This window comes from Miniopterus schreibersii (assembly GCF_964146895.1).
Source record: "Miniopterus schreibersii genome assembly, chromosome: 8".
In the NCBI taxonomy this organism is placed as follows: Eukaryota; Metazoa; Chordata; class Mammalia; order Chiroptera; family Miniopteridae; genus Miniopterus; species Miniopterus schreibersii.
The window spans coordinates 83,097,709-83,124,067 of record NC_138109.1 but is presented as its reverse complement, the minus strand read 5'-3'; the positions used below and the strand labels follow the sequence as shown (position 1 = coordinate 83,124,067).

Here is a 26,359-nt window from a genome sequence, read left to right as displayed (position 1 = left end):
CGCCTCTGGCCGACGCCGGCCCGGGTGCGACTCTGCGCACTTGGATGCGATTCCATTCTTTCCCAGCCCAGAATGTGGAGTTGGACTGCGGGCCCTGCGTTTTGGCTCTGAGTCACCAGCTGGCGGCCGCTGGCCACCCACAGAGGCTGGGCCCTGTGTGCCTCTCCTGCTCTCACACCCTCTTTCCTTCCCCATGCCCTAGGCTGCATCCTGGGACACATGTCAACATGCTCAACAGGAGGAAAACTAAATTCACATGCTCACGGCTGTCAAAAGGCATAAGGAGCTGTGCGGGCTCAGACATATGAGTGGTCGGAGGTGGAGGGAAAGGAGGAGGCCTGAAGGATGAGCACACTTGGCCAGGCAGCGAAGGGGGCGAGGGGTAGGGCAGGCCCAGGCAAGGTGCTGCTTGTCTGGACTCAGAGCTGGCCCCCCTGCCGGCCTCTGACCCCTGGGGTCCAAGCACCTCCGAAACACACTATTATGGACTGAACTACACCCTCCCCAAACCCGTGCGTGGAAGCCCTGGCCCCACACCCCAGGCTGCAACCTGATTTGGATATAGGTCTTTAAAGAGGTGCCTAAGTTAAAACGAGGCCATTAGGGCCCACCATAGTATGCCTGGTGTCCGTGAAGAAGACCAGGACACGGACACAGAGGGAAGACCATGTGAGGGCACAGGGAGAAGGTGGCATCTGTGAGCCATGGAGAGAGGCCTCGAGGAGTCAACCTTGCTGACACCTTGATCTCAGACTGCCAGCCTCAGACTACTAGACAATAAGCTTCTATATAAGCCTCCCAGTCTCTGGAACTGGTTGTAGCAGCCCCAGCAGACTAATACACACGATGCGTGGACACTGTCCAACAAGCTGTGGAGTCCTAGCCTCTTCTGACACCTCTAAGCCCACTGCCTCCTGGGGCCCACCCCAACTCCAAAGAGTCTGACAGGTGCCAGCCTCTCCTCAACGCAAATCCTCTAAAAACGAGCTGGGGCCAGCCTCATGGGTGAGCCTGTCTGGGAACAGGAGACGCCCAAGCAGAGGCTGACTAGCTAGACAGGTGGGACGTGGTGTCAGTGCTTTGCCATCTCAGAGGGAGGGCAGGACAAGCAGGGGTACACAGGGGCTGGGACAGGACAAGCAGGGTGCACAGGGGCTGGAGCAGGAAATGGAGATCAAAGGAGCACGGTCTGCTCCCCACCACTGTTGTTTTTTGTTTTATATCTTGGACTTCCGCATAAGTTTGTTAGGAGGAAGGGTTCAACTGCCTAACACAAATTTTATCACTGTGAACCTGAATGATCTCTAACGCCCCTGCTTCCAAGAGATTCTATCACTGCTCTCCCACAAAGAGAGCAGAATGAGACACATTAACACAAGCCTGCTGAACAACCCCGCCCTTCATTAGCCTCCTTCTGAGCAGAGAGAGGCACTGGTTTCATGTGTGATATTTATTTGTTGGTAAAATCTTTGAGGGGATAGACTGTGTCTTTAAGCTTAGTTATAAATGTACCTGGCAAGGTAATAAAGTACCAAGTTCATTGGAGCTTACTACACTGAGTTGCTATACCCTGTTGTCAAATGGCCTGGTGCATAGAACCACAGTCTGCCCTTGGTGCTGTGGCTCCTTTTGTGGGTTCCAAATAAGCCACATCTGCTCTAGGTAAATTCATGTCCAACACAAAGGGCTGTTTCAGCAGAGGAAGGGAGTAGGTGTAAGTTGAAGGCCAGTTTTAGATCATCGCCCCTAATAGCACTTTCCTTTCAAATGATTTGTTCCAAAGAAAGTTGCTCTAAGACAACGATCTTCCATGAAACAGTCTTGAAACTACTAACATTGGAACAGGAAGGGAATATTTTTCCCTCCGTACTGACGTATTCTGTTGTTAGGAGATGGGTTTGGAATAGCACTGCTACATTAAACTTTCGTGCAGACTGACCTTTATTGAGCCTGTCTCTCCAAGGGAAGACATGCATGTTCTACGAGAGCCGGTATACAAAACCTGTCATTTCCGAAGCCAGAAAACAATTAACTAGAGCAGCAAGTGTATAAGCCAGGCATCTCACCAACATATTAAAATAAGGGTATATTTATGAGATATACACAGCTGTGCTGTGGGGGGAAGCACTACATGAGGAGAAAAACCATCTAGGATTTGTCTTCACTTGCCTATGCAACCTTGGACGATCACTTAGCATCTCAGCCTTGATTTTCTTATCTATAAAATGGGGAAAATATTTCTTTTCCATAAGTTAGTTGTAAAGTATAATTAGATTTTGTGTGTAAAATGCCTTTTAAAATATAAAATGCTATATAGACATTATTGTATCTTATTGCAGAATAAGAAGATGTCCCTCACATTTAAAAATTCTGAGAAATGTTTGTTAAAATACAGCTGGAACAGTGTGACTAGGAAGTACGGAACTGCTTCTGAGCTGGCTTCCCTGCTGAACTGCGGGAGCTCCCAGGGCAGCGCTGGCCACAGTAGGTGTCAGAAGTGGGCTCAGGGAGGGAAAGGAGGAGGGAGGGAGAACAGGAGGGAGAACAGGAGGGAGAACAGGAGGAACAACAGGAGGAACAACAGGAGGGAGAACAGGAGGGAGAACAGGAGGGAGGGTGAGGGTGAGGGAGGGAGGAAGGGTTTTCTCAGGCTGCTGAAAAGCCCAATTTCAAAAGAATTCCATAGAATTCCAAAGACCTGAGTAATGACAGTATCTCTGAAATTAACGTGTAGTCTGTGAGGGGGTTGAGGCCCACTTGGATGTTTATTTTCCAAAATGTTTGTTAAAAAAAAATTAGGTCAACTACCTTAGGGTCACACCTCCTTTCCTCCTGCAGGATATGCATCCACTGCACATAAGAGGAATCCTGAATTTATTCAACTCTGAATTTCCATCTTGGTATAGCTGGCTATATATTTTGGCTGGCAAAAGCTGGCTCCTGAGTCAGCCAAAGTATTTAAAATATAAATCTCTCTATTTTTTTTAACTCAATATATTTTTTCTTTTTTTAAATTAAATTGAATTTTCCCCATGCCGTTCATCGGTGCCCTCTTCCACGCCCTCCCCGCCCGTCCTCACCACACTGCGCCCATAAGTGTCTCTCTCCGTTTGTGCCCCTGCTCCTGCCCAAAGCTGGTTGGCAGGAAGGCCCTGGGGACAGGCACAGGCCTCTGCTCCTACCCCGGCCCTGGAGTGGCTGGGCGCACGCTGGCACTTGCAATTCTGAGTAACAGGTTCACAGTCTGGTGTGTACGTGTTTAAGGCTGAAATAACTCAGTTTATAACATAATTTTAAGTGGAAAAAAGCAGCATCAGAGTCGAGTACAGAATATGATTATTTCTATGTTAAAAAAAGAAACATGTCATTGGATCTAGTCTGTTCATCAGTTTACTTAGTTCTTTAGATTCCACAGGTGAGTGAGATCATGTGAGGTCTGCCTGTCTCCGCCTGGCCTGTTTCCTCAGTCCCCAGGCCAGACTGACCAACGTCAGGGCAGGGAGGGGGCGGCGGGCGGAGGGGAGGAACCAACGAGCTGACACGACAGGTGCGCCGCCCAAGGGCCGGGCAGTGGCGGGGGCCTGGGGAGGGACGGCGGCTGGAGCGGGCACTGGGGAGAAAAAGGGACATCTGTCTATTTTAAATAAATTTTAAAAAGAAACAAAAATGTTAATAACAGAAGAGCGTAAATGGGTGCCGAGCAGAGGGCGCTCTGTCTCCTGATTTTACCGATTTTCTTTATTGGGCAGGTAGAGCTTTTGTAATGATAAAGTAGCCTGAAAACCCGCAAGTTACACACAGGCGCCTCAGTTACCCCGGATGGCCCTGAAGCCACGCTTTCCCAGGGGCTCAGCCGCCCCCGGGAGGGCTCCCCGCTACCGCCCGCCCCCCGCAGCCATCCCCCGCGCCGTCCCCCGCAGCCGTCGCCCCCCCGTCCCCATCCCCCGCAGCCGTCCCCCCCCGTCCCCATCCCCCGCAGCCGTCCCCCCCCGTCCCCATCCCCCGCAGCCGTCCCCCCCCGTCCCCATCCCCCGCAGCCGTCCCCCCCCGTCCCCATCCCCCGCAGCCGTCCCCCCCCGTCCCCATCCCCCGCAGCCGTCCCCCCCCGTCCCCATCCCCCGCAGCCGTCCCCCCGTCCCCCGTCCCCTGCAGCCGTCCCCCCCCGTCCCCCGTCCCCCGCAGCCGTCCCCCCCCGTCCCCATCCCCCGCAGCCGTCCCCCCCCCGTCCCCATCCCCCGCAGCCGTCCCCCCCCCGTCCCCATCCCCCGCAGCCGTCCCCCCCCCGTCCCCATCCCCCGCAGCCGTCCCCCCGTCCCCCGTCCCCTGCAGCCGTCCCCCCCCGTCCCCCATCCCCTGCAGCCGTCCCCCCCGTCCCCCGTCCCCTGCAGCCGTCCCCCCCCGTCCCCCATCCCCTGCAGCCGTCCCCCCCCCGTCCCCCGTCCCCTGCAGCCGTCCCCCCCCCGTCCCCCATCCCCTGCAGCCGTCCTCCCCCCCGTCCCCATCCCCTGCAGCCGTCCCCCCGTCCCCCGTCCCCTGCAGCCGTCCCCCCCCCGTCCCCCATCCCCCGCAGCCGTCCCCCCCCGTCCCCATCCCCTGCAGCCGTCCCCCCCGTCCCCATCCCCCGCAGCCGTCCTCCCCCCCGTCCCCATCCCCCGCAGCCGTCCCCCCCCCGTCCCCATCCCCCGCAGCCGTCCCCCCCCGTCCCCATCCCCCGCAGCCGTCCCCCCGTCCCCCGTCCCCTGCAGCCGTCCCCCCCCCCGTCCCCCGTCCCCCGCAGCCGTCCCCCCCCGTCCCCCGTCCCCCGCAGCCGTCCCCCCCCGTCCCCCGTCCCCCGCAGCCGTCCCCCCCGTCCCCCGTCCCCTGCAGCCGTCCCCCCCCGTCCCCATCCCCCGCAGCCGTCCCCCCCCGTCCCCATCCCCCGCAGCCGTCACCCCCCGTCCCCCGCAGCCGTCACCCCCCCGTCCCCCGTCCCCCGCAGCCGTCCTCCCCCCCCCCCCGTCCCCCGGTCCCCCGCAGCCGTCCTCCCCCGCGAGCCCGCCGAGCGCGGAGCCCGACTCACCGGGACGCCCTCACGTGCGCGTGGATGAAGTCTGCGTGGAACCGCGGGACCAGAGGGTCCTTCTCGCCGTGCACGATGAGGGTGGGGCACTGGACCAGCGGCAGCAGGTGCCGGCAGATGCCTGGAAGAGGAGCGGACCCCTGTCAGGGGCGGCTCAGTGAGGGGCGCCCCCCCCCCGACTCCTCTCCGACCCCAGGGCCCGAGCCAGCGGCTGGAACTGGGCGGGTCCGAGGCGCCTCCGCCCCGAGTCTGGGTTCCTGCCGTTCCCCGCTTTCCCCGTTTCCCTCAAAGCTCCACTGATGAACACGAGCTGTGGGGACTTGAGCTCTAATTCAGGCGACACAGCAGGAAAAGGGGGGCCCGCGGCCCTCCGCTCGAGGACGCGCCGTCTGCCAACGCGGGGCCAGCCGCCCACGGGAGGAGACCCCGCGCCAGGACCGCAGGCGGCCGCCCACGGGAGGAGACCCCGCGCCAGGACCGCAGGCGGCCGCCCACGGGAGGAGACCCCGCGCCAGGACCGCAGGCGGCCGCCCACGGGAGGAGACCCCGCTCCAGGACCGCAGGCGGCCGCCCACGGGGAGGAGACCCCGCGCCAGGACCGCAGGCGGCCGCCCACGGGAGGAGACCCCGCGCCAGGACCGCAGGCGGCCGCCCACGGGGAGGAGACCCCGCGCCAGGACCGCAGGCGGCCGCCCACGGGAGGAGACCCCGCGCCAGGACCGCAGGCGGCCGCCCACGGGGAGGAGACCCCGCGCCAGGACCGCAGGCGGCCGCCCACGGGAGGAGACCCCGCGCCAGGACCGCAGGCGGCCGCCCACGGGAGGAGACCCCGCGCCAGGACCGCAGGCGGCCGCCCACGGGAGGAGACCCCGCGCCAGGACCGCAGGCGGCCGCCCACGGGGAGGAGACCCCGCGCCAGGACCGCAGGCGGCCGCCCACGGGAGGAGACCCCGCGCCAGGACCGCCCGCGGACACGCACGGCCTGGGCTCAGCCCCGTGCGGCCGCCGCGGGTCCTCAGCCACGGCGAGCGGCCCCCGCTGGTCACACCGGGATTAATCCCAGCTCCCTGGGGTGGCCAAGGGGAAGGGGTCCCAGAGCCCAGGTTCCCGGCGGCAGCAGGCGCCCCGCAGCCCCGCAGCCGGCCGCGGGGTCGGCCACACCCGCCTCTCCCTCGGGCCAGCCTGGGCCTAGGGGAAGGCGCCGGGGCAGGGGGTGTCTCCCCGGCCTCTGCAGCGCCCCTCTGCGGTCCGGGGTGACCGCGGCGGCCGGGGCTCGGTGACTGAAGCTGCGGTGCGGCGCGCTCGTCGCCCAGGCCCGGGACGCGGGGAGCGCTGCTGGCACAGCCGCCCGCCGCGCCCTCGGTGCCGCTCCGCAGCTGGGCGCGGGAAACACCCCGACGCCCCGGTAGTCGGCAGCGCCCGCAGCTCCCACCCAGGCCGCGGCAGCTGAGAGAAGCCAGATGGCCTGCCGGCATCCACTCTCACAGCAAGCAAGGGGCGAAACCAGAATTCACGCCCACGCCTGGCTCCGAGTCCGAGCAGTGAGCCCCCACGCTCGCCTGGGCACCCGTGAGCTGGAGTGTGCGACCCTGGGAGAGGGCCCCTGCCAGGCCCATCAGCATGAAGGGAGACCAGTGGCTTCCCAACCATCTTGCTTAAGATGCCTGATGCCTGAATGTAAACCCTCCAGTGATGACATTTTCTCTCTCCCCTTCTCTTTTAAAATAGATTTTGCTTTTTAGAGTTTTAGGCGTACAGCAAAACCGAGTGAATAGTAGGTTCCCCCAGACCCCTCCCCAACGCCCCCCAGGGGCACGTTTTTACAGCAGATGAACCTCCACTGGCCACCAGCGTCACCCAGCATCCACAGTTCTCCTCAGGGTCCACTAGTGGTGCTGGGCACCCTATGTGTTTGGACACGTGTCCACTATGGTGTCTCGCAGAGGGCGATTCACTGTCCCAGAATCCCTCCGTGGCCGTTCTAAAGGGTGTGGAGGGGACCTCGCTGTTGCTGGCCCATCTTTTAACCAGGTTGCTTTCTTACTGTTCACTTTTAAGAGTTCTTTGTGTGTTTCGGATAACAGTCCTTTACCAGATGTCTTTGAAAATGTCTCTTCTAGTCCTTTGAGTCTTTGACAGGCCTTCTACAGAGCAGAAGTTTTTAATTTTAGCAAATACAGGACATATTTTTGAACTGCCCATTTAATTCTGCTTGTACCTTTGAGTAATCCTACCTTTTCACTACTCTCTTCAAGACAGCATAAAGTCTTCATTTCAAAGTCGCCTTCTCTAATGGAGACTGTCTCAGACACTGTTTACAGAATTTCTTTGTTTGCTTTAAGAGCCGAGGGAAGTGGATTTCACCAGCCTGCTTCTATGAGTGGAGATTGCGTTTGAACAGGAGATACCTGCTGCTTTGAACTTGAGCCAAGAAAGTAACATTTCCAAATGTCCTTTCCATTGTGAAAGTTTTGACAGATGACTCATTCTGGAAATTATTACTTAAGAGATAAAATTGGTCCTTTGGTCCCAATGATCTTAGCTACTCTCTATTCTTTCAGTGGTTTAAAAAAGAAATGTGATCGATAACAAATGTGAATATCTATATAAAGTACTTTAATTCAGAATTTCTCTTAAAGATGTCAATTCTTACTGTAGCTGGAAACCATGTTAATTTTTCAGATAAAGACCAGGAGACATCAATTAGGGCTACAGTCATACACTTAGTCCTGAAGATGGGGAAGAGTGGAGCACTCCTCCTCCTGCCAGGCCTGGGGGGGCTGAAGGTCACAACAGAGCCCCCCTTCTCTGTCCTGGGGCAGCCCACCTAAACGCGCAAACAGAAAATGAGCATGCTGCAGCTTGTTCGGTTTCCAATCCCTCATTCTGAAGTTAGAAAACAAAGACTATTGGAGGCTTCTGGAGAATTATTTTGGCATCACACACAAGTTATTAGAAGGAAAAAAGATCAGCCTACTATTAAAGACTCAACAGTATGAACCTCTGCACTATAGACAATCTGTCTCAGTAAGGTAGATCTAATACCCAAGAACTTGCCCTGTGCACCTGAGGAGTGCCCTGTGTTCGTGCCTCAGCGTGAGGGTGGCGGGCGAATGCATTCAGCCCCGAGGGTTCTGGAACTTCATGGAGGAACTCAGGCAACCTCTATACTCAGCAAAGGAACCATTAAATAGTTCAGGTAACCTACCATCCGGAAGATGTTTAAACTGTTTGATGCCATCCACCCACTTTTCACAGGTTTTTGCAAAGTAGTCATGCCCATATAGGGCTTCCAGAGGCTTTTTCGTTTTCTCACTCCACTTAGAAACATCTCGGATACCTGAAAAATACAAGTGTGAACAGGAACAGGCTTAGTGTCATACTAAAGTTTACCTGCAAATGTTCCAAGCACAGTGCAGCTCAGAGCCACTGCCTGCTGTTCTGTCGGCCAAGAACACTTACCCAGGCTTCCACGGCTCACTCCTCCCTCCATCTGGGTCGCGAGGCCTTTCCTTCAGACCACCCTGCCCCTCCTACTCTGCCTAGCACTTACCACTCCTTCCCAGCGCTTTCCCTGCCCGCGGCTGAGTGTCTGTCTCCCCACCAGGATGTAGCCCCCCAGTGTGAAGGACTGCGCTTTGCTTTGTCGCCCACGGCACCCCAGGGCCTGACCAGTGCTTGGGACAAAGCAAGCACACAGTAAATTCTTACCACGTGGACGAAACCAGATCTGCACTTACTGCTGTCTGCTAAAGGCATACGACTTAAAAAAGATAGTCCTCTAATCAGGGCCATCTGAGTAAGGGTGACATTGTTTACAAAAGAGGGTTTTTTTCTGAATTGTATTTATGTACATTGAGAAGTGCACACAAATGATTTATTTTCATTTCTGCTACTGAAGAAATATGGGTGTAAAAGGCTAAATACTAACTTCAAACGATACTGTAGATGGTTATTAGACTAGGGAAGTGTAGCTAAAATAAACACACACATCACTCACTCCGCGAATCTCTTCCATGCCTCTCAGATGCACTGCACACAGATGCCCGTCTGAGCACAGCAAACAGTGCTCGTGTGGAGCTTCTCATACGGGGCTTCTGCTACAAGATGCACCTTGAAGACACCGGGACACTGATGGTGAGAATTCACACTGAGCAAGACCTTGCCAGCACTCAGAGCGTGCCAAGCCCCAGCAGATGCGCAGTAAGTACTCAGAGAGTGGAAATAATGAAACAGGGAATGGCTACTTACAGCTGCCTTCTCGGGAGGAAGGTCCTGCTGCAGTGCTGGCTCTGCTCTCTGACTGCTTCATCTGTGGGGGGCCCAGAGTTGAGTAAGAGGCGGAGGGGAGCAGAAATCTCTGTGCACAAGTGAAAAGGCTTCAGAGAGAACTGCAGAGAGGAACTGGAAAATTAAGAGGTGGGGGAGATTTGGGAAGAAGAAAAAGGAAAGTTGAAAGGTGGGGGATGGAGGGAGGTACTAGCAAGATCCTGTGAAGATGGCCAGTTTCCCTGTGGGCAGAATACTACTCAGACGTGAAAAAGAAGGACCCCTTACCCTTTGCAACAGCACTGATGGACCTGGAGAGAATTGTGCTCAGTGAAATAAGCCAGTCAGAGAAAGACAAATATCACATGATCTCACTCATATGTGGAATCTAATGAACAAATTATACAAACAAACGAAACAGAAACAGACTCAGATACAGAGAACAGACTGACAGCTGTCAGAGGGGAGGGGGGAGGGGCTGGGTGAGAAAGGTGAAGGGATTAAGAAAAAACAAACAAACACGACAACCCTCCCCCTCGATCTAACAGAGACAACATTATAGTGACTAGCAGAGGGAAAGGAGGGTAGGGAGACTTTATAAAATAAATTAAAAAAAATTCCCTGTAGATATTTTTACTTCTGGCTATATAACAGACAACACCCTCTGAAGGTCCGCTCTCAGTGGAACTAGATCTTTATAATATACAGTTTTTGTTGCACTGTTGGAGTTGCAGTAATTAATGGACTAGACTAGGAATGTGTGTGAGAATATACTGTATGTGTAAGGGAAAGCGAACCCAGAAAATAGAACAAAAAGTGATAAGACTACTAAAAGGCAGGGCTGCTTTTGGGGAAAATGTGACTATTAATGGGGTTGGGAGGGTGCAGTGAACCTGAGATTCCCATGTTAGGCTGAGATGCAAACTCCACTGCCTGGTGGGGCCTTGTGGTTCCCAGGAGCAGTGAATGCACATGCTCTATGGAGGAAGCATTCTCTCACGATGCTCACTGGTCTTCCCTGCGGTTCCCAGAGTAACATAAGTAAATACTCCTCCTAATTGAGATCACAAAACAATCAGAATCCTTACAAAGCTAATGGAAGGACTAAAAAGTTGGAAGAGAAAGCTTAAAGAATTATGCAGAACCCCCGACCTTGAGATAAGAAGCTGGAGTAGAGGTTGGGAGAATGGAAAGACACGGTCTACGTGTCCAACCAGCCCCAGCAAAGAGGAAAGGGGACACAGGACAGGCAGTATGAAAGGGGAATGCAAGAATGCTTTTCAGAACTGATCAAAGAATTCACAAATTAAATAAAATGTAATCCAAATAAGAGAAATAAAAAGAAGTCACACTCAGACACAGAATAGAAAATCAGGAACGCGTCAAAGGAAAAGAGAGAATCTGAAAAACAGAGATAAGACACATCACTCCACAGGGAGGACATCAACTGACAAAACTTCTCAACAGCAATTAAGGAAAGAAGAAGACAGTGTAATGTTGGAGAAGATAATTTTCCACTTATATTTCTGTCTTAGCCAAACAATCTTTCAAGAATGAGGGTGACATAAAAGACATTCTTAGGTAAAAGCTGAGTTTACTATTAACAGACCTTCCTTTAAAGAAATTGTAAAGAGTAATTTCAGGAAAGAGAGAAAGGCCCTTAGAAGGAATGTCTGGGATGAAAGAAGGAAGGTGAGCAGAGTCACTGACAGACAGCTTGGTGAATGTAAAAACAAACAAAATCTGCAAGGCTAGTGAGAAAGTAAAACAGTGTAACATTTCCTTATATTAAATTAAATAGCTTTGTACATAAAGAAAGCAAAAGACAAGCCACAGGTTGTACACAACATAACTACTAACACAATTACTAACCAGCAAGGGGTTAGCAATCAGATTTTCAAAAAACAAAAAACAACCCCCATCTGCAAGCCAATAGCACTGAAGTAATGTTGGAAGTGTTCTAGTCTGTTGTTACACCTGATAAGGTTTACCTGTTAAACATACTGTGTTATATGTATAACCATTGCCTAGTAAAATTTTAATAATAAAAAGAAATGACACAAATCAGTGTAGTACAGAAGAAAAGCCAGTGGTGCATAAACACATAAAAAAATCCTCATCCCCACTAATAATAGAAAAATGAAATTTAGACCACAAATAAAATACCATTTTCATCCATTTGGCCAGATTGAAGAAGTCTGATAGAAAGATGGCAGCAGACTGAGTGGAAGCTACACTGACACTCTCCCAGGACCAAACTGGACTTACAACTAAAATACAGAAAAGCCATCCTCAATAATCAACTGCAACTGAATACCAACTGGAGAGCACCCTCATGACCAAAGAGGAAAAGGGGAGACCACATAGAGTCTGGTAGGAAGTACAGAGGTGACATGGCTGGCTGGGCTCCCACAGGCAGCAGCTGAAGGTCCTGAGAGAGATCTCAGCTGGGGGCGGTTCCCACTGAGGACTCTGGAGCCTACGCCCCAGTCTGGGCTTCCCAGCTCAGAGCACCAGAATTGAGAAAGGTGCCCACATAACATCTGGCTGTGAAAAGCAGCAAGGTTTCTGTCTCCCAGGGAGACATGGCTAGAAATGCAGGCACCCTCTTAAAGGGCCAATGCACAAAGTTTTCTGTGCAGCCACTCACCTTGGGCTCCAGAAGAGGGAGAGCAGAGTGGACTGGAGCTGTGTGAGGAGGATCTGGGGTTGTGGGCACTGGAGATAGAGCTCAGAGGGCACCCTACTGGATTCCTGTGTGGAGTCATTCCCCCAAACTGCAGAGGGCATCTTTCACAGGCAGACACTTACCTTCCAAGCAGTTTTTGCCTGGAGGGGAAGCAACTGCCCTACCCTGCTGGAAAACCTCTTGCCCTACCCTGTGGAGTTTCTACAGCCTGAGGCTCATTAAGAAAATCAGATTAATCAGCCTGCAGGCAGAGGCAGACCTCAGAGTGCTTTGCGTCTTTGCCTGATCTGCTTCTGGACCTGGCCCTTGGAAAAGCAGACTCTGTTGTGCATCTTGGTCCTGTCCAAATGTGCCCAGCCCCAATAGAGGGGACCTCAAGCAAAATGGGGTACTCAGGGCCAGTCACAAACAGCGCCTGACATTGGCCTGCACCAGAAATGGTCCAAAAAGACTGAGAGTCCTAGAAGGCCTACCTAATACATAGAAACAAACCCAAATAGGCAGCCAAAATGAGGCAACAAAAAACTAAGCCCCGAATGAAAAAACAAGTCTCCAGATGAAGAGCTAAATGAAATGATAATAAGGAATTTTTCAGATATAGAGTTCAGAATAGTGATTGTAAGGATGCTCAATAGTATGAAAAAAGATATGGAAACTATGAAAAATGACCAGATAGAAATTAAGAATGACATAGCAGAAATAAAGAATATATTAGAAGGAGTAAGAGAAGATTAGAGGAAGCTGAGGATCAGATCAAGTTAGAAGACAAGGTAGAAAAAACATCACTCAATTAGACATCCAAAAAGAAAAAACAATTAAAAAACAGGAGGACAGTTTAAGGGAGCTGTGGGATAACATGAAATGTAACAATATTCACACCATAGGAATGCCAAAGGTCAAAAGTAAGCAAGGGTTAGAGAACCTGTTTGAAGAAATAATGGCAGAAAACTTTCCTAACCTGGTCAAGGAAAAAGTCACACAAGTTCAGGAGGCACAGAGAGTCCCAAGAAAGAAAAATACAAAGAGGCCCACACACAGACACATCATAATTAAAATGCCAAAAATTCAAAACAAAGAGAGAATACTAAAGGCAGCAAGAGAAAAGCAATCTGCTACCTACAAAGGAGCTCCCACAAGGCTATCAGCTGACTTCTCATCAGAAACTCTACAAGCCAGAAGGGAATGGCATGAAGTATTCAAAGTAATGTAAAACAAGGATCTGAAACCAAGACTGCTCTATCCAGCCAGACTATCATTTAAAAAAGATGGTGAAATAAAGAGCTTCCCAGACAAAAAAAGGCTAAAGGAGTTTGTCACCACCAAATCAGCATTGCAGGAAATATTAAAGGGACTGCTGTAATTAGAAGTAGAAATAGAAGCATTGCAAGAAATCTTTAAGGACTGCTGTAATAATAAAAAGAAACAGAGAGACAAACATAGGCATAAAGAATTAAAATGGCAATAAATAAGGACCTATCCATAATAACCTTAAGGACTTTAAGGGAGAGATCAACAGCAATGCAGTCATAGTTGGGGACTTTAACACCCCACTGACTTCACTGTATAGATCTTCCAGACAAAAAGTCAACACAGAAACAGTGACTAAATGGCACACTAGATCAGATAGACTTAATTGATATTTACAGGACATTTCACCCCAAAGCTGCAAAATATACATTCCTCTCAAGTGCACATGGGTCATGCTCAAAGGTAGACCACATGTTAGGACACAAAACAAGTCTTTACAAGTTCAAGAAGATTGAAATCATATTAAGCATCATCTCGGACCACAGTGACATGAAATTAGAAATCAACTACAGTAAAAACACTCAAAAACATTCAAATGCATGGAGGCTAAATAGCATGTTATCAAACAATGAATGGGTTACCAATAAGATCAAGAAAGAAACCAAAAACTTCCTGGAAACAAGTGAAAATGAACACACAACAACCCAAAATCTATGGGACACAGCGAAAGCAGTTCTGAGAGGGAAGTTCATAGCACTGCAGGTCTCCCTCAAAAGGCAAGAACAATTTTTAGTAAACTACCTAACCCTACAACTTAAAGAATTAGAGAGCTCCCTGTGAAGCCATCTGGACTAGGGCTTTTGTTTGCTGGGAGTTTTTTATTGCTGCTTCAATTTCATCAGTTGTTATTAGTTATTCAGGTTTTCTGATTCTTCCTGATTCAGTTTTATATGATCTCACTCATATGTGGAATCTAATAAACAAAATAGACTGAAGAACAAAATAGATCCAGAGACACAGAAGCATGGAACAGACTGAGGGATCTCAGTGGAAAGGCGCGGGTGGGGGAGTAGGTGGGGAGAGATTAATCATAGAACTTCTATCCATATATGTATAACCCATGGACAGGGACAGTAGTGTGGAGAAGGTCTAGGGAGGTGGGATGTGGGGTGGAGGGGATCAATGGGGGAAAGAGGGGGGATATCTGTAATACTTTCAACAATAAAGATAAATTTTTAAAAAAAGAAGTCTGATGATTGCAAATTTTTAATGAGGACCTACATTAAAGTATCTCATACATTGCTGGTAGAGTGTAAATTTATTTAGTTGTGGAACAATCTGTCACTGGTAATGGGGTATACTTGCATTCCACAACACTCAGCAATTCCGTACACCCTGGAGAGTCACTGTGGCTCACATGCCCACGGGATGTGTACCAGAACATTCATACAACTCTAGAAACAGACCAACTGTCCACTGATCAAAGAAAAGGAAAAAAACGCAATGCTTGCTCAATGGAGTATGATACAGCAACATCATGAATGAGTCTTAGAAGTATAATGTTCCCTGAAGAGTCAAAGAAAACAAGGTACAGTGTGAAATCACTCTGTATAGTTCAAAAACAAACTATATAATAAACATATATTATAATATATAACAAAAATGTAACCATGTTTGTTTATGATTTATATATCTAACATATTAGTATACATTCATATAACATTAATGTGTAATGTTAATATATTTTACATAATAGTTTAAATGTACATATTTTATAAATTTATATAAATTTTTACAAAATAAAGAAAGTGCTCCGTGGTGGGAAGGCCAAGACCTTTTAAGAACCAAATTGGCTAATGTTCAATTCAAAGATATTTTTCTTGCAAAAATGTAAATTCCTCCACTTGGGACAGCAAGCGATCCTCAGAATGCATTAACTTAGTAAAGCCAGGCATTTGGAGCAAGAAGCATCCACAGGAATGTTAAATCTGGGCAAGACCTTAGACTCCCACAGGAAAAACGACTTGAATCTCAAGGGTAGGGAAGCCCAACTGTGGCTGGGCAGCCAGATGTCACACCAAGCATGGTGGCTCAGAGCACAGGCTTGGCGGTCACACTGCCTGTGCCTGATCCCAGCCCTGGCACTTCCTAGCTCTGAGCAAGTTCCTTACTTCTCTGTGCTATAGTTTCCTTACCTGAAAAATGAGAATTATAATAACACTATGGGATAAAAGTAAACAAGTTAGATGTGAAATGTGCTAACAACAGTGCCTGGTACATAAGCACTCAAAAATATTCCATGCATTTATATATTTACTTCTGTCATTTCTTAAAAGATGAAGCCAGTTTTACACCAAAGCATAATTTCCACCAAAAATAAGTAGTAATTATGTTTCATAGTTAAGTACCTAAAATAAGCAATTGGATCAAACTGTTTGCTGATCCAAAACAACTAATTTCTATCCAAAAAGAAACTGACATGCTTCTTTTTTGAGCATATAATTTGTGATTAGCACTCGAATCTTAGTGAAGAAAACACTCATTCATCAATTAGTAAATTAGTCCAGTAAACATTATTGGAAGCCTGCTGTGCTAGTCACAACACATACAAACCCGAACGAGATGTGCTCTCTGCTCCTCAGTCAGGAACTTGTGAACAACCGTGGTATTAGAGAGAACTGGGTGTCATGGGGAGGTTGGAGAAGGAAAGAGGGTCAGTGAGCTCAAGGGCAGTGGGAAGGGGCGGCCGTGGCGGGGCTGCCTGGAGGTTACACTGCTATTTCTAAGTCAGCGAGAGCGGAAGTCAGCAGGCAGATATGGGAGAAGGAACAGCACGTGTGGTGGTGAGGCAGGACCGGCCGCCGTTTTAGGGAGACTCCCCGTCTCAGGTCTCAGCTTACCCGCCTGGATGTACATGTGACCTCATCTGACCTCCGTAACCCCGCCCACTATTTTCTCGCCACAAGCAGGCCCGACCTCCGACCCTATAAAGCTGACCCAAGCCCTTTGTTCAGGGCCAAGAATTTGGAGATGCCTCCCCCGGGACCGCATGCGTTAATAAAGGTCTCCTTTTGCCTCCTCCGGTGTACGGCCTGAGTCTTTTCCACTACATTTTGGTTCCCTGACCTGAAACGGCTCATGAGTGCTCCGAGGGGGATCTGCAGAGCTCAGAGGCGGGAGGGAAGCGCGTGCCCCAGTCTTTTCGGGTCCCGGCCCGTCCAGAGCCCCGTGGACAGCCACCCGCGGAGTCCACCCACCCGGGCTGCCGGGGGAGGACGAACGGATCTGGACATGGGACGAGATCTCTTCGGAACCAGTGAATGCCCTGGGGAACAGGAGCCCGAGACCAGGCCCACCCTCTGGGTGGAAGGAGAGACTGATCACCTCTCTTGGCCCTTTGGCCACAGGCAGGGACATCCTATCGGGCGGGGATGTCTAGACTCACTTGACTGGAGCGTGCGGGTGAGTGAGTGAATGTCTGTGCGGCTCCACGGGCACTCGCCCACGGAGTCTGAGTGGGCCCCAACCTGCGGTTCCGTGGTGACCTCATACGGCTCAGGGCAGCGTCAGACTCTGGGGGACCCCGTCCCTCCCTGCGAGTCTGATCCGGGTCAGGGGTTTATACTGACCTGCCAAAGCTAAGAGGCACCTAAATCCCCGCGAGGGGAGCGGCCAGGAAGGCGACCTGAATCCCCTTGTTTGTCTGCGCCGACGTGGGAAGGAAGAGCTATGGGGGGCACCTCATCAACGGTATTAGGTTGTATGCTTAGGAACTTTGACCGGTTCAGGGGACAGGACCCCTCGGTGACCCCGGATCAGCTCGACACTTTCTGCTCGGACGAGTGGCCGTCATTCGGGGTAGGCTGGGCCCCTGAGGGAACTCTTAATCTGGGGATCATCCGGGCAGTATACCTAGTAGTGACAGGGAAGCCAGGACATCCCGACCGGTACACATACACAGACAGGTGGCAGGAACTAGCCCGGGAGCTACTGAGTTGGCTTCGCCAGTGCCAGAAACAGACGCCCCGAACCGTCGGGGTCACCGGGGCCAAGAAGAAGGCTCCCCGAATACTAGTGGCCTGCCCTAGGGAAGGCCGGCACCCGCCAATCTACAGGAGTGACCCAGAGGAAGAGCCGCCATTTAGCACATCCCCGCCTTACACCCCAGAGCCGAGAGCCCCGGAACCGAACGCTCCGGAACCAAAGGCCTTGGAACTAGAAACGCCCCCCCCCCGTCAGTTTCACCACAGTGTCAGGTGGAAGCAGTCCCAGCCTCACCAATGGCAACCAGACGCCGTCCCAAGCTGGCCCTACAGCTACCCTTAAGGGAGACCCAAGGGCCCCCGCAAGTCGGGCCCGATGGGACTGAGCTACCAGGGCGTACGATAGTCTACTATCAGCCTTTCACTACTGCAGATCTCCTCAACTGGAAGCATCACCCTCCCTCGTACTCTGAAAAACCGCAGGCCTTAATCAGCCTTATGGAGTCGATTATGCAAACTCACTGGCCCACGTGGTACAACTGCCGTGAGCTACTCCTCACCCTATTCAGTACAGAGGAGCGCCGGCGCATACTCCAGGGGGCCCTCCAACACCTGGAAACCACGGCACCAGTGGGGACACTAGACCCGGCACAGTGGGCCAGAACGGCTGCGCCAGAAATCCAGCCAGAATGGGACCACCACCCCGAAGAGGGCAGGGCGGCGCTGCAGAGGTATCGAGAAGCCCTCCTCCGGGGCGTCCGAGCAGGAGCCAGAAGGCCCACCAATATGTCTAAAGTCGCCAATGTGACCCAACAACCAGATGAATCCCCGGGAGATTTCTACGAGCGACTGTGTGAGGCACACCAAATTTATACGCCATTTGACCCCGAGGGTCCACTGGAAAAGGGAGTGCCCCAACAGGAAGAAGAAGAGGCAGATCCAGGGTGCTCCTCAGCCTGAGACCCCCGCCCCAACTGTCCTCAGCCTGACGGGCACGGACTCAGACTAGGACAGACCAGGCTCCCTAATCTTGGCCCCCACGAGCCCATGGTCAAGTTAACTGTGGGGGGCCAAACTCTCCCTTTCACAGTAGACACAGGAGCTGAGCACTCCATGGTAACCACTGCCATAGCCCCCCCGTCGGGGCGTGAGATCTCCATTATAGGGGCAATCGGACTATTGAGTGGCCCATAGAGGTTCTGCCAAGCCCGAACAGTAGAATTAGGGGGCCATCAAGTGAGACATGAATTCCTGTACCTCCCAGAGTGCCCAGTCCCACTCCTGGGATGGGACCTGCTGGCCAAACTAGGGGCCCAGATCCCCTTTCAGCCATCAGGGAAAGCCCACTTACAGGTCGGGGCACCGTCTGTGATGGCAGTCCTCATTCCCAGGGGAGAGGAGCACCGCCCCTATGAGAAACTAGAAAGAAACACTAGAGGCAAAACCCCTACCAGCTGGGTGGTCGGCGTGGAGGGCAGACCTGTGGGCATTAATCAGGGCCCTAGAGTTGTCGGAAGGGAGGAAGGTCAGTATATACACAGATTCCCGGGATGCCTCCGCCACTGCACACATCCACGGCGCCATCTACCGGGAGAGAGGACTACTTACCGCCGAGGGGAAGGACATTAAAAATAGGGCTGAAGTTCTTAGACCGCTAGAGGCAGCATGGGCTCCGGCCAAGGTGGCAGTAATCCATTGCCGAGGGCACCAGAGAGAAGGAACAGAAACAGCAAAAGGAAACTGGCGGGCAGATCAAGCGGCTAAGGAAGCAGCCCAGGGTGCAAGTGCCCCAGCCGCCGCTCCAGCTCTAGAAGGAGCCGTGTTAGATCTCAGCCCTACGCAATCGGACTATACTTCTGAGGAATAAAAGTGGGCGATCCAGACGGGGTGTACTCAGACTACGACTGGCATCTGGGAACTGCCGGATGGGCGTCTGTGTGTGCCCCAGACCCAGGCGAGCAATCTAGGGAGGCAACGCCACACCCTGACTCATCTAGGGAAAACGTCCCTGAGGCCTTGCTAAAGAAATATCACTACTTCCCCAACCTGGCCAGCATATGCGCTACACAGAAAGTAAAGTAACACAGAGAGGCAGAGAGGAGGCTAGGAACTGGAATTGGGGCCTAGACACTCAGGCCTGGGTCCGGTGGCTCGTTCCGTTAATCGGGCCCGTTCTTATCATCCTAATAGGAATATCTATCAGGCCGTATGTAATTAGAACGGCCATCCGGGCCCTAGAAACCACTGTTACCAGAAGGGCCACCGCCAAGATTCTAGCCCTTCAGCAGGTCCATTACTGTAGACTCTGGGAAACTGAAGACCCGGAGGAGAGGGACGTGGATCATGATGCAATAATTGCTGCAGCAACAATGGCATCAGAGGGGGGAAATGAGGCAGGAACCGCCGCCATTTTAGGAAGACTCCCCATTTCAGGTCTCAGCTTACCTGCCTGAATGTACATGTAACCTCATCTGACCTCTGTAACCCCGCCCACTATTTTCGTGCCAAAAAGCAGGCCGGACCTCCGACCCTATAAAGCTGACCCAAGCCCTTTGTTCGCGGCCCAGAATTTGGAGACTGCCTCCTCCGGGACCGCATGCGTTAATAAAGGTCTCCTTTCGCCTCCTCCGGTGTACGGCCTGAGTCTTTTCCGCTACAGTGGCACAGAGGCAGAGAACCTGCCCTATGGCCAGAACTTCAGGGGTTCTCAGGTGCTGAGGGAAGGATGGGTGTGTGGGCAAGACAAAAGCAGTGGGAGATGGATCTAGAAAGACAGAGGGTCCTGGGTCACAGACTCAGTGAGCAGAGCTGAGGAGTTTGAATTTTACTTATCCAGAAAGCTATGGGGGACCTTGAAGGATGTTTAAGTAATATATTGTGAGATTTACACCATACCAGACGTGAATGAGGGTGTGGACCTGGAGCCTGGCAGGAGGAGGGGAGGGAAGGCGGACTGCAGACAGAATGAAGGAATAACACAGGAAGATGCAGAGCACCAGGTGACCGTGGTGAGGCTAAAAGCCTGACCATCAGTCAGACCGGAAGTGCCACCTCCCAGCTGTGTTATCAGGGCAGGTGTTAGGGTTTGGCCATACAGCTGTGAAAGAATTCACAACTAAAAGAAGAGACGCAGAGAGGAAGTTTATTTACTTCCTCCACCCGCCACCCAGGGAAAGGGCCAGGGCATTGCTAATCAGCGCAAGGGCATGAAACAAAGGGAGCTTCCCTTTTTAAGCAGGGCCTATTGCTAAGCAACAAGGAGGGAAGGGTGGGATGTCTTGAAGTTGAACAGATACCAGGGGCTGTCTTGAAAAGTTACCCTTTGGTTGCTTTCCAGGAGACAGCCCAACAGGTGTCCTAGGGAGGTGTCTTATCAGTATTGTTTCCAGGCCTGTAAAACATGCTCAGAGCAAAAGTGATGAAGAGGTCAAAGGAGGCTTGTTTGAGGGGAGGGGGGAAGGGCACTTCCTACTAACTCCTTGGTGGGAATTATCCCTGAGCTGTGAAAACAGCAGGAGGAGGGGATGCAATAATGTAGCCTTGGGAGTAGCTTATTTTGTCTGCAGTTTGAACAGAGGGGCTGTTTGAATTAGAGGAGCCAGCAATCTTGGGGTTAAATTATCAGGTGCTTCTTATAAACTGTGGAAGGCCACCGCAAGGAAAAAGAGAGTAACAAGGGAACACCATGAACAACTCTAAAAGAATCCACTGGACTTGACAGTAAGGAGATTATACTTATCTCAATGAGAACGTTTCAGTATGGGCCAGAATGGACTAAAGAAGGAATGCAAGGAGCATGTGTAGGAGCAGAGTGCAGACAACTCTTTCCACAGGACAACTGTTTCCACAGGATTGTACGAAAGAACAAAGAGTTGTAAGGTAGTAACTACAGGTAAGAAGGGCAGCCTTTTGGAGGAGGAACCATGCCTACCTTTGAGGGCTGAGGGAAAGGTCCAGGGAGAGAAGTCAGGAGAGGGAGGCACCCTGTCCTAGAGGCAGCGGGAGGGAAAGGACCAGCTGCAAAGCAGAATGGCTTAGTTTGCAGAAGACAGCCACTCTCTTTGGGACCAGGTGGGGATACAGTAAGGACAGGCTGGAGTACCGACTGGGATTGGTATCTAAATCAGACTTATCACTTAAGAGTTTCATAGTTCTTTACCAAACAGAAACTGTCAGGAACTAAGATTCTACACTGAAACACTGCCATTAGATAGCTTGCTTAAGTCATGTGAACTGCAGAAGAGCTGAGAAAGGCTAGACTTATAATATTCTAGTGCACGAGCCTGCAAACTATTCCTGTAAAGAACCAGGGAGTAAATATTTTAGGCTGTGTGGGCCAAGAGGCAAAACTGAAGATATTATATAGATAGAGGAGAGAAACTTCTGATCCTAGCCTGGCCCTAGCTGCCTGAGGTAAGAAACACACTCAGGACAGAAAGTTCCTGGCCTGATGAGAAGGGTCCTGGTGGGCCAGGCCAGCCTGGGGTGGGGGCAGGGTGGCCAGGCCAATTTCACTTTGTGCCCCAGGGACCCCCAGATCCTTATATGCCCTTCTCTCCTCCCCAGAGCGCAGAGGTCTCAATTTGGGCAGCCTGCTGGAGAGTAAGCAACTCCTGAATTGCCAACTGAAATTCCATGACTGGTACCTAGTTGTAACCAACAGTCGCCAATGTGTCAGTGGCCACCAGTCCAGCCCGGGCAGCATCGCTGGGAGTGGAGGCGGAAATGGCGGGGAAGACGGACACCCCACACTGGTCCCCAGGACTCGCCTCGCCAGCCTCCCCATCGGTGCCTGGGCCTCACAAACACTTAGTGAGCTGGATCTGGCCCTTGTTTTCATGTCTCTAAAAACCTTAAAGATGAGCCTGAAGGGCAACTTCAAAAAATGTGAATAGCACAGAAATTCTTGATCAAGATACAAGGTTTCATATTTGAATACAATGTTCCCTTTTGCACCCACGTTATTTTAAGTCAGGATATGAATGATACTTCACATCAAACCTCTCCATCCTTGAAGTTCACTATCAGGAGAAAATGCAAATACTGATTTAGCCCTTTCCTGAATCAGAGAAGTAGCAATTCTGGAAAGAGAAAGCTTTAAAACAGACTGGTGAAATCACACTACTTTTATTATTTTTATTTTTAATTTATTTTTTTAAATTTTATTTTTGTTTAAAATATTACAGATGTCCCTTTTTCTCCCCAGTTCCACTCCGTTCCTTCCCCCTCCCCAGTCCCTCTCCCCATCATAGTCCATGTCCTTGGGTTGTGCCTATATGTATATAAATTCTTTAGTTACCCTTTCCCCCTCCACCCACCTGCCCTCCTCCATCCCTCTGACATTCATCAGTCTCATCTATGCTCCCATGTCATTGAACCTATTCTGTTCATCAGTTTATTAAGTTCTTTAGAATCGCACTACTTTTAGAAGTTATTCTTCCTGCCTTAGAATTGAGACTGGGAGAGGATGAGACGTAGCTTATCAGCACATTTCAAATAAGAACTTGGGGGGGGGAGTGCTACTCATCATGACGCCTCCCGTTCATGGAGCCTACCTTGGTAAATCATCTCATCTTCCTCGGTCACGTAGGCATTGGCCCCCCAAATCACCATCTTGTGGATGTAGGATGGGTATTTTGCAGCAGCAATGAGGGCTGTTATACCACCATCACTCCACCCCAGCAGAGAGACCTTCTTAAACTTCAGCGTCTGTGATAAACACAGCAAACAGCACAGCACAGGTCATTGCTCCTCTCTGTTCAAAAACCCAATAATCAACAATTAACAGTATCGATACAGCTGTGGGGTTTGGAGTGTCAACTGGTAATTAATGAAAAATCCTAGAGTCCAACATTTGGTGACATAAATGTTTTCTCTCAAGTAGTTTGATGAAATATAATTGTCATAAAAACTAATTCCATAGTATTATTTTTAATTTTGAAGGAACTACTTCTGGTTGGATAAAACCTCAAGCACCTGGAAACAATGGAGATCAGCTGTACTTGGACAGGGCCAATAATGTGTGTGCTCGTGGACACCAGAGCAGACGCTGAGATCATCTGTGCAGACTAGAAGGGGACTGGGTGAGGTGATACCATCCCACCTGGTAAAGCCCCAACTGCAACACAGTGAAGAAGCAGTTGGAGGGCGTCTGGAGAGAATGGGGTAATGGGGAGCCAATCAGGCTCCAAAAGTGTGTGTCACAAGGACAGTGAACAAAGATTACACCTGAGATGCTGTCTAGAAGTAAAAATGGAACAATTGGGGAAATTTAAGTTAAGGAATTAATAAATACCAGTTCAGGGTAGTTTCTGATAAACTGAGATAACTACTATGGGTAACAACTTGGTACTACCGTGTAGAACGGACATGTGCATCTTCTGTAACCCAGAAAGCCTTCTCCTAAACATGTATGAAACTCTTACGCATGTGCACCAGGAGGCAGGTCCTGGATGTCACAGCAGCATTGTTATAATAGCAAAAAGCCCGAGAACTAAAATGTCCACAGACAACAAATGTTCACTGCACTGCTGTTTATAATCACCAAAAAAGAGCAACTTAAAAATTAAGTTATCTACCATTAGAAGAGAGGTGAAATAAGAAATAGTACCTCCATACAATGAAATACTATACGCCTATATACCACTGCTGAAGCTCAGCCCAGCAGTGTGGCTCAGTTTGGAGTATCAAACTGTTCGATGAAATAGTGAGTTGGAAAAACAGTAGGTACAGTCTAATGCCACTAACATAAAACTGTCTACTTATATATGTAATGAGACTGGCCAGAAGGGCAGAGGCTCAAAGGCTTGGGAGTGGTGTCTCTACATAGTTGGATTGTGGGATATTTCTACTTTCTTCTTTATACCTATTTGAACTTTTAAAATTTCCTAGAGGAATCGAATGGTATTGCCCTTGTAGAAATAAAAACAAAAAAAAATAAATGAAGACAAGCCCTGCCATCCTCCCTCCCTTGGGGTCCTCCCTAAGAGACGCACCTTCATCAAATCAACAGCATCTTTTGCATCCCTTTCAAAAAAGTCCCCCGGGAAATCTCGATCTGGGGGTCTGGAACGTCCATAACCTCGAGGATCCCACGCAACCACTGTGAAGAGCTTCTTATTTAGGTTTTTAATCTGAGGTCCAAAATCGGTCTCTCCACTTCCTAAAAATAGCCACTTGATTAATTCAGGTGAATGCTTTCATTGTTTCAAAACCATTACCGTAACAAAAGAAATAATTCCAATCTTAAAGTAACCAGTTTCTACTCAGCAAAGGCACCTGCTTGCGGGACAGGATCCGTTCACCAGAGGCTGACTTCCTTTCCCCAGGAGCTCAGGCCTGCCTCTTACCTCTCCCTAGGGGCTACTTTGAGAAAGACAGAGGCCCTTCATTCGGCTGTCATTCAGGTGCTGCACTTCTGATACCTCTTCAGTGTAATCTTCGCTTAAAACATAAATCATGAAACTACACACAACAGACTTGTTGATATTATATGCTTCTGAGTTATTCTTTTCTTTTTTTAAAAAAATGACGATTACAAGTGAGAGAGATTCCGATATCTGTGGACAAACTTATGATTTGATCTACCCACGTTACTCACAGTAGAATTCTAAAATCTCAAACGTTGTTTTACTAAGCTAATGTGAATAGCCCTGAAGGTTTTTGGGGTTATAACTAGAAACCAGAAAATCAAACACAGAAATGATGGGGGAGGGCAGGGTGTGAAAGAAACAAATTATTTTATTAAAAGTCAGTGGCGGACTTGACTGGCAGTTGCGTGTCCAGGGCCAAACCAGTACTGTATTTTATTTACTTATTAAATATATCTTTATTGATTTCAGAGAGAGGAAGGGAGAGAGGGAGAAAGAGAGAGAAACATCGATGATGAGAGTCATTAACCGGCTGCCTCCTGCATGTCCCCGACTGGGGATGGAGCCTGCAACGCAGGCATGTGCCCTGACTGGGAATCGAACCGTGACCTCCTGGTTCATAGGTCAATGTTCAACCACTGAGCCACACCCAGCCAGGCCGCACTGTATTTTTAAGGTCTGCTTGGTTTCTGAGGACTCATAGCTCAGGCCATAAATAGATACTGAACACCTTGCTTGATAAACTAGTTGTATTAGAAAATGTCTTTCAAGATGGTGCAAGGTCACCTGACGTTATCCTTGTTCCTGACAAGACATACCTTTCTCCACTTCAGGTAAATCATCCAGAAAACCCGAGCTAAGAACATAAATGGATTTCAGGCTTCAGCCTACCACTCTGAAAGGCAAAGCTTCTCTACAGTCCCTGTGCTGGAGGGGCTGGAGGCCGAAGGAAGGAAAGGGAACAGTCTATCTCAAGACGAGTTTCAGAAGTAATAGCACTGCTTTCTGGCACACAGCTGTACATCTGAAGAGCAGTGCAAAGAATACTAAACTTAAACAATTCTTGCAGAACAGTTACCAGCATGTGACAGCTGAGAAGGAAACACATCCACACTGGCTGCCTGTGGAGAGGGGAACTGGGAGCTGGGTGGGCCCAATAGGGGATCTTGAGAGAGAATCTCATTGTTTGATTTTTAAATCAGGTTAATGCTTTACATAAACAAAAATTAAATTGTCAGAAGATTTTTATACCTGGATAATGATTGTAATACTGCAATAATGAAAATCTAAGCTGACAAATTATTCATTACTTTTATAGGTAACTTGGATCAAATCAGCCATTGGAGTAAATGTCCTCCTTCATTACAACAGCTTAAGGGAAAAAAATATACTAAATACTGTCTAAACAAGGGTGCCTCGATAGCCACAATGTTACCACAATCAGCTGAGGGCCAATCAGGTGGAGCCATCAACTGAAAAACTTTAGGAGAAAGAAGCAAATCATAAGGAAATAAGTATAAAGTGGAATTATTAAACTAAACAAAGCAACCCAGTACCAAGACCCTTAAAACCAAATCTGAGATGTCCTGAGATCACTAGAAAACTTCCCCCTGAACTTTCTACATTGAAACCACTTATCCTGAAAATAAGACTGAGATTCGGCTGGCTTTACAATACTCCATTCACATTGATCTAATTTTGATTTTTAAAAAGCCTTTAAGCTCAGTTTTGTTCTTAGCTC

General features: G+C 50.1%; 1 protein-coding gene across 2 annotated transcripts in view; it reads right to left on the bottom strand.

Moving 5' to 3' along the window:
• BPHL (biphenyl hydrolase like) overlaps nucleotides 1–26,359 on the bottom strand; it is a 37,207-nt gene that overhangs the window by 3,791 nt on the left and 7,057 nt on the right. Inside the window, exons 3-6 of one of the 2 annotated variants that reach the window (XM_081143629.1) lie at nucleotides 24,244–24,410; nucleotides 22,804–22,957; nucleotides 8,268–8,399; nucleotides 5,060–5,180 (exon numbers count right to left, since the gene is read on the bottom strand). In XM_081143629.1, coding sequence (XP_080999755.1) covers nucleotides 5,060–5,180; nucleotides 8,268–8,399; nucleotides 22,804–22,957; nucleotides 24,244–24,410 — 574 coding nt within the window. The remainder of the gene's footprint in view (nucleotides 1–5,059; nucleotides 5,181–8,267; nucleotides 8,400–22,803; nucleotides 22,958–24,243; nucleotides 24,411–26,359) is intronic. The other variant, XM_081143630.1, reaches the window with a different exon arrangement.